Here is a 7,627-nt window from a genome sequence, read left to right as displayed (position 1 = left end):
CACAATTCAATTGGGGGGGAGGGGGAACTGTAAAATACAGAGTTCAAAAAGCACAGTAACCTGGTTGCATGATTCATCGTTCAGACATTAGCTAAGTCTTTCCAAAATTCTACCTTTTTTTGGTGAAATCATTCTTTTTTATTGTGGATATAGTTGAACTCACTGGGACACTGTTTGTATGAAGTTATTTAGGTGATATGTGCTGTTTTTGTGATCAAGAGCACATTTTGACTTTGCAAGCGACATCTATTTTGGTTTCATCAGACCGTAACAGTTTTCCAAAAAGCTTTAGGGAGATTTTTTCAGGCCTGGATGTTTTCTTTGGGAAAAATGCTTTTGTCTTGGAGTTGCAAAAATGCTTCTACAAACAAGGATAAAGTCAGAGTGAAATCAATATCAAAAGGCAGGAGGAAGTTGTAACTTGATATCCAGGAAGCTAAACCAAAAAAATAAAAATAAAAATCTGGCTCAGTTACAACTAAAACAAACAATATTGAATAAAAGGTGGATAATCTTATCTTACCACAGAAAACGCAGAAAAAAAAAACAAAATCAGAAAATATGAGGGAAAAAATAAGAGCCTGACGCTTTACAAGGGAATATTGTAAAATCAAACACTACCCGTAACTCCACCTCTTCCGGGTTATTGAAGAGCCAATAGAAGTACAGATTTGTATTTTACTTCCGGGGCTACACTGGAAGCATGGCAGCTACAAAACAACAGTTAATTTCAAGTAAAAAAAAAAAATAATAATTTTAGTAAATTAAGACCGATTAACCTCTTAGAATTAGGCGATAGATTAACGGTGTAAAAAGCTAACAGCATAAGCTAACGAATTAGCTATTTTTAGGTATATTCAAACAAGAATTAATCCTAAAAGGTAAGTGTGATTAAACTTTGTATTTCACGAACTTGGCTGTCTATTTTTCTGTTAAATTATATTACTGATGTTGGAAGGTTACTACTAATTCAAGAATATTTTAAAGCTTTACTAAAACGTCTAACTAGAGCTCTTGAGTTAGCGTTTCATTAGCATCTCTATGCACTTCAGTTCGCTTTTTTTAAAAACAAATTATTGAACACTTGTACAAAGAAAACAAAAGCACAATTGTTGAGAGATGTTCGAAACAAAAACAACACAACCTACACAGATTTAATGCTTTCTTTTTTTTAAGTTTATACTATGTTTTAGATCAGACTACATCTGACATCAGTTATAAATAGAAATAAATATACCTGAAATGTTCTAAAAAATTTGACAAATTAGGAAATAAATACCGGCCAATTTCTACAACGTCTTTAAGTAAACGGGTACTTTGCAGCCCTTAAAGGACAGATCCACCTAAAAGAATCGTGACTGGGTGAGTATGATTGGTATATAAAAATGCATGTTGGCTGAAATGGTGTAAGAGGTCAGTTTACCAAGCAGTACAGCCAATCAGAGGATTAGGATCTATTTTTTTCTCCCCTTATCTCAGTATAAAAATATTTTTACAATATTTTGAGTACATTATTTAAAACCGTATTCACACATTTTCTTGGTTGTAAAGTAGCTTTTGCTCGATATCAATAGAAGTTCCTTAAGTTGTCTTGTTCACTTGGAAATCTGTGGTGATAGAAAAAAAAAAACACTTCTTGGTTCACACATGTACCCGTGTTACATTTCAGAATATTCCTGGAGAGCTGATAATGGAAGCCTTAGACGAATATTTGGGCCCTCCTGTTGTCCTGGAGGATGAAAGCGACTCCTCAGACTGCAGCTCCAGAAAAAGACACAAATCAAAACTCTCACTGGCCAAATCTATGTGTGTAGGTGAGAAATTTAGCATGCGGTTTAGCATGCTACATCATTTCCAGTGTACACAAATTTTCATATCTAGGAGTCAAAATTGGTCAACAGATGCATAACAATGAAATATAATAGCACAAAGTCAGATTGTTTTGGTAATTCAAGTAGAAAACTGAAACTCGTATATAGATGAGTGATGTACATCAAGCGTTTACTTCTGTAAATTTTAATGATTAGGACTTATTTACAAATATACTTGTATATTAAAATTCTAGACTAGGGTTGCACAATATATTGCAAATTTATTTATCACTGCACACAGTATGCATATTGTAAAAAGAACTGCTTGCACCGTTTACAGGTATTGATTAACTATTTAGTTCAAATGCTTCCAGCCTCTATGTTTCTGAAATGAATTTGGTGACACTTCCTGTTAAATGCAGCATGTAGAGAGATGATAAGGAGGTAAAATCATTAGGAAATAACTAACTTATTTCATCATCAGCAGATCTCAGCAAGAAGCAAATTTTTTTCAATAAAACGTTTAATAATTTTTTTCCCCCATGGCTGTTTAGACTGCTCATTATCTGAAACAAAAAGTTATTGCTAAAGAGTGCTCAGAGAAAAACAAATAATTATAATGCTGTGTGAAATGAATTCATATAATTCTTTGTAAAAAATAATATTTTTAACTGCTAATATCAAACAAAAAAACTGTTCTGTTAATAGTGCTGCATACGTTGTAAAACGTGTTTTTTTTTTTTCCCTTCCTGAAATTCTCAGAGGCACACGTTGAAAGTAGCTTTCACAAGACATGCAGGATTTGTCTTGAGCACGTCCGAGAAGCAATGCTGCACCACAGATGGCAGGAGGCTGCAGAGTACATGGCCAGTTACACCCAGGTATTAGAGGACAGAAGTACAGTCAAGGCACAGCCAGATAAAGAGGTAGGTTGGTTGGTTTTTAATTATTCCAACATTTTTAAGATCTTCTTCATGCAAGTTTCACTTGTGTTTGGGATTTGTGTTTGGGATTTGTGTTGATTCCTTTCACACTTTGTTGCAGCTCGTTTGGAGAATGAGCACTGAGATCCTTCACCATCTCCCCAACGCAACAGTGACAGACTACAACATCATATATGAACGAATGAAACACTCAGGATTTAAACATTATCTGATGGTGTGTGTGTGCTAGCAAACCTGAGTGCAGACTTTTCATTTTCTGCTGCAATTTTATGTCTTATTTATGTCTTTGTTGCATTAGATTTGCCTGGAACATTCTTTCCACCTGATGCTCCACGGCGACATCGAAGCTGCAAAGCATCAGGTTTCCATCGCTGAGAGCTGGAGGCATGGGAAAGAGTCGGTTTCTCAGCTTCAGCGCATTAGACTGATCCATGCCTACAGGAGTTTGCTGGATTACATAATGTGGTGTGAAAAAAAGTCAACGCTCTCCAACGACAGTAAGACCACACTTGACCTCACACCATTAAAAGCATCCATTATTTATCGGATTCCTCTCAGACTTTTCCAAGTCTTTATGTAGTGTTACACTGCCCCCTCAGGGGCAAACAGAGATACTGCATGTCTATGGGAGACCTAACTTTGGAAAAACTGTTTATGATTTATGATTTGATTCGTTTCCTAATATCTGTGCCATTTTCTTTAGACCCTTTTGAATCGGACAGCCAAGGAATGCACACCTTCTTCAGACTTGCCTCTACAAATCTTCAAGAAATTTTGAAAAATCCAGGAGTTTGGGATCCCTTCATTCTTTGTTATGTTGAGGTCAGCACTGATTCAAACACTCTGAAAGGAAGGAGAAGGCTTGTGTTTGGAAATATGGATATTTTCTGCAGGCATATCATATATTGTTAAACCAAAAATCCTTTATTTTTTTAGTTTCATGCAATATCTTCCATCTTTATTTAGTTTAACCATGGTATACTATGGCTATATGGAGTGAAATAATGTAATGCACAAAATGTCTGATTAGTTAGGACTCAAATCCATTTATTTAAATGGAGGTATCTTGTATCTTTCTGTGTGTACACAACTTTTTAAACATATTTTAGCATATTCTCAGTGTTAATCAGTGTAAAGAAATGTAGCAGCCTCCTGTCTGTTACTTTGCCAGATGCTGGAGTTTTATGGAGACAACGAAGAGGCTCAGAAAGTCCTGAACCACTATGCGTACGACAACAGCTTTCCCCCAAATCCCAACGCACACGTCTACCTGTACCAGTTCTTAAAGCGACACGACACTCCTGACAAAAAGCTGATGAAAGTGTTGAAGGTATAACGCATCGTTTAATAATAATAATAATGACTTTTGTCCTATGTTTAATAAGAACAAAAAACAATTTGAATATTTTTGCATTGTACTGTAGCACCTGCAGGTGTTAGTGCCAAGCCATGAACTGATGTTGACCTACAGCTGCCTCTTGCTTCAGTCAGGTAAAAGCAGATTGTTTTTCCAATAAATGTGGAATGAATAACAAAATGGATGGAATCACCGAAATATCTCTCATCTTTCAACGACTCGTTTTCTTAAGCATATAGTAATGTGCTTGTTTTTTTTATTTTTAAAGAGAAAGAAAGTCATACCCAGAAGGCTTTAGGAGTCCTCCTTGAGATGCTCGACTTCCAGTGCTGGAGGAGCAACCTGGACGTTTGGAAGTGTTTACACGCCGTCATTCACCAACTGCTGCAACGGTACGCACACATCCTTGGATGGAAATGAGATTTCTAATCAGAAATTTCCTGCACTGCAACTGATTCACTTGTGCTAAACAACACCAGGGAAGAACGGGCGACTTCAGTCCAGACGCAGATGGCTCTAAGGAACGACTGGTGGCCTGCTCTGCATTTCACGAGCTTCCATGCAAAGAAAGACTTGGAGGAGAACAGCGAGCTTTTCGAGGTGAAGGCATCCCTGGTAGAAATCCTCTGTCCAGGTTAGTGGGTCGCTGTTTCGAGTGGACTTTACTTGTTCTGACACTTTTCTTTTTCTTTATAGTTGTTAATACACGTGGAGCATTGATTTATTATAAACCTTATATAAGATTTAGTCTGAAGTATTTGTTCACGCCTAATTTATTTGTTGGTTCTTTAGAACAGTAAATTCAACATATGAATACCACAACATGTTTTACTCACGTTTCTGGTAATTAGTGAGTCGGTAAGTGATATATTTAATTAAATTGAGATAAGTGTTCACTTCTTCTTCCTACTTTTCAAACAGAGAAATAGTGGTAAGCTAATTATTTTGTTCTTGGTTATGTATGCACATGTTTTCTCTTGTCCTTCTTGTTTTCTTTGTTTTTGAAATGAACAAATACACATTTAACCTATTAGTCTGGAATTTACTTTTATTCATTTCTGATAAAAGTATGGAAAAATAAAGATTTATCTATTAGGATCTATTTAGCATTTATCTATTTGTCAGTGTAGCGTTTTTACACTGATTTATGTTAAATTTACTTGCTTTGTCTTTTAATTTGCCACCACTTGTTTTACCCATCACTACTGATTGAATTCAGATTTTGGGAAATGATGGAAGTATATAATAATATTCCAGAACGCAGTGAATGTATTACATGTGCTCCAGATCTGCTTTTCATTGGTTTGTTGTTTCTCTCTCCGCAGGTCAATCTCCGCGGTACACCGCTGAGATGCAGATGCTGACCAGTTAAAGGATTTTGTGTGGTGGTAATTATGTCTTGTACCCTGAATTTTTTTAAAGTCTTGCAATAAATAGGAATATCCACTATGTGGAGCTATTGTTCTGTATTAGAATTTTAAAATTTTATTTCAACAGAGAGAAACTCTAAAAGTGAGCATTTACATGATATTTTTTCTAGCTTTTATGTTATCGTGTGTCTGACTTGGAGTGAGGCTTTAGTGTCAATAATTAATTCCCATGTCACACAGAAGCAGCAGTTTTCACACTGTAATATTTATTTCTTTAGGTACATGATATACATGTAGCTACACATGTGACAGGTGGTTGAAGTTTTCTAATAAAGCTAATTAATTGTCATGACAAATTGTGAACATGATTACTTTAAAATTCTCAGCATTTTCTGTGCTGATCTTGAAAAATAAATACATTACAATTTCATCAATCTGATGCCTGAAACAGTACATTTTTTGAGTGCACATGATTCTCCCTTTCAGATTTCATTCTTTCCTCCCTTGCATCCATGAAAAGAAGGTTTTATTTAGCAAGTATAGCTGTGTTTATATTAATAACAAGAGCAAGTGTTTATAATGATTCTGTGTTGGTTCGCTGCAACTTTAGTGAAGCAGCAGCAGCAGCAGCTCAGTCAGGCGTGTTCAATGTGTTGCAGTTGTTACATAAACCGAAGCCCAAAGCGTTTGCCCCGACAACAGGAGCAGCTGGAAGAGGCATCTGGGAATTCGCAACACATGTTTAATCATTCACAACTCTGGGACCAACGACGATGGACTAATCAAGAGCAGAGTTCTGGATCCTGCTCCAGATTTTCCACTTTTAGAGTTAATTTTGTTCACAGCAGCCGAGAGTGATGAAGTGTTTCTCGTGTAGGGTTCTCCTCGCATGCCATCTTGTTTAAAGCATCTCGGGGTTTTGATTTCTTCCAGATCGCAACAGTTTGATTAACTGTCTGCCTCTAGAGGTTGATGCAACCCTCATTCAGCTTGGGACCACAGAGAGTTGAAAACAATAGAACGTGTACTCGATGACCCTTGTTGCTTCCAGAAGCAGCTGCTAGTGTCCGTGGTGGGTCGTTTTGGATCCTGCTAGTGTTGATAATGTGTGTCGATTAGCGATTTTAAACACTGACGCGTTGCTATTATCTTGTGAATAATATTGCGGCAGAAAACAAAGATTAAGGCTGACGTTTAACGTAGATATGCAAAGGAAGCAAGTTAGCGAAATCAATGCAAAATGTCTCTTAAACATGCAGCATAGTCAGTTCTGCTGACATGTTGCGTCATAGGAATGCATCCGGCGAAGTACTTGCTTTCTGACTAGTAATATAATTTAGAGTACGTCATTTGTACTCTAGATTATCTTTATCTATGTAGGCACCTTATCTCCTGGTGAGATGTGGTGGTTGTAGCAGCAGTATTCTGTGGTGATACTTTTTGAAACATGACAGGCAAGCTGGTCAAGGTTTATGGGGGCATATAGTCATCCATCCATTTTTAATATCCATCCATCCATCCATCTTCTTCCGCTTATCCGGGATCGGGTCGCGGATTTAATAATTAGATTTAATTCCTGTTATATTTAAATTGAAATTAGTTTTTGCTTTGTTTTGAATAGAGGCTCTAGTTGATCAGGTTTCGTGTCCTGACCAGGCGTTTGCTTACTTTTTTCAGAATGAAACCTCCACATAGTTTTTGAAGAAGTTTCTCTGGACACAACGAAAGTGTTCTGACCTTGAACACGGCATTGCAACTCAAATAAAACGCACTGTAATTGTTGTGGGGAGCCAGACGACCTTTTGGGAAAGTTTTGTCATCAGACATCAGACTGTAAACATCTCTTTCCTCACATCTGTGACCCAAGAAACAATCAGAGGAAATTATTTTGACTGTTGCTTCGGTTTTTTTAACTGCACCCTGTGGGACAGAGAAGGATTACTGAAGGATCTTTTTGGCATTGTGACCTGAAGCCTGTTATTCTCATTAGCCCCTCGTTGTAATGTGAAGATAAACATCACTGGAAATATACAGAGTCCTGTGAAAAGCATTTGCTCCTTTGAAGATTTCGTTTAGATGAAGATAACCTTTAATAACCTCAGGATTTCCACCTCTGAATCACTTGAAACATAAAAAACGATTATG

General features: G+C 36.8%; 1 protein-coding gene across 2 annotated transcripts; it reads left to right on the top strand.

Moving 5' to 3' along the window:
• Positions 1-420: 420 nt before the first annotated feature.
• taf1a (TATA box binding protein (TBP)-associated factor, RNA polymerase I, A) lies at positions 421-5,916 on the top strand. 2 transcript variants are annotated; one of them, XM_015011304.2, is made up of 11 exons: positions 421-881; positions 1,670-1,814; positions 2,574-2,737; positions 2,856-2,969; positions 3,054-3,252; positions 3,459-3,577; positions 3,927-4,085; positions 4,180-4,246; positions 4,381-4,504; positions 4,592-4,746; positions 5,438-5,916. In XM_015011304.2, the coding sequence occupies exons 2-11, from the start codon at positions 1,691-1,693 to the stop codon at positions 5,482-5,484; spliced, it is 1,272 nt and encodes a 423-aa protein (XP_014866790.2). In that variant the 5' UTR covers positions 421-881; positions 1,670-1,690; the 3' UTR covers positions 5,485-5,916. The 2 variants fall into 2 exon arrangements, with proteins under 2 accessions (XP_014866790.2, XP_087857827.1); XM_088001701.1 differs by lacking the exon at positions 421-881 and having other exon boundaries at positions 1,656-1,814.
• The last annotated feature ends 1,711 nt before the right edge of the window (positions 5,917-7,627 follow it).

Source organism: Poecilia mexicana, unplaced genomic scaffold (genome assembly GCF_051168715.1).
Source record: "Poecilia mexicana isolate PSO_F unplaced genomic scaffold, ASM5116871v1 scaffold_21, whole genome shotgun sequence".
NCBI lineage: Eukaryota > Metazoa > Chordata > Actinopteri > Cyprinodontiformes > Poeciliidae > Poecilia > Poecilia mexicana.
The sequence above is the reverse complement of the archived record's forward strand: the minus strand, read 5'-3'. Positions and strand labels throughout refer to the sequence as shown.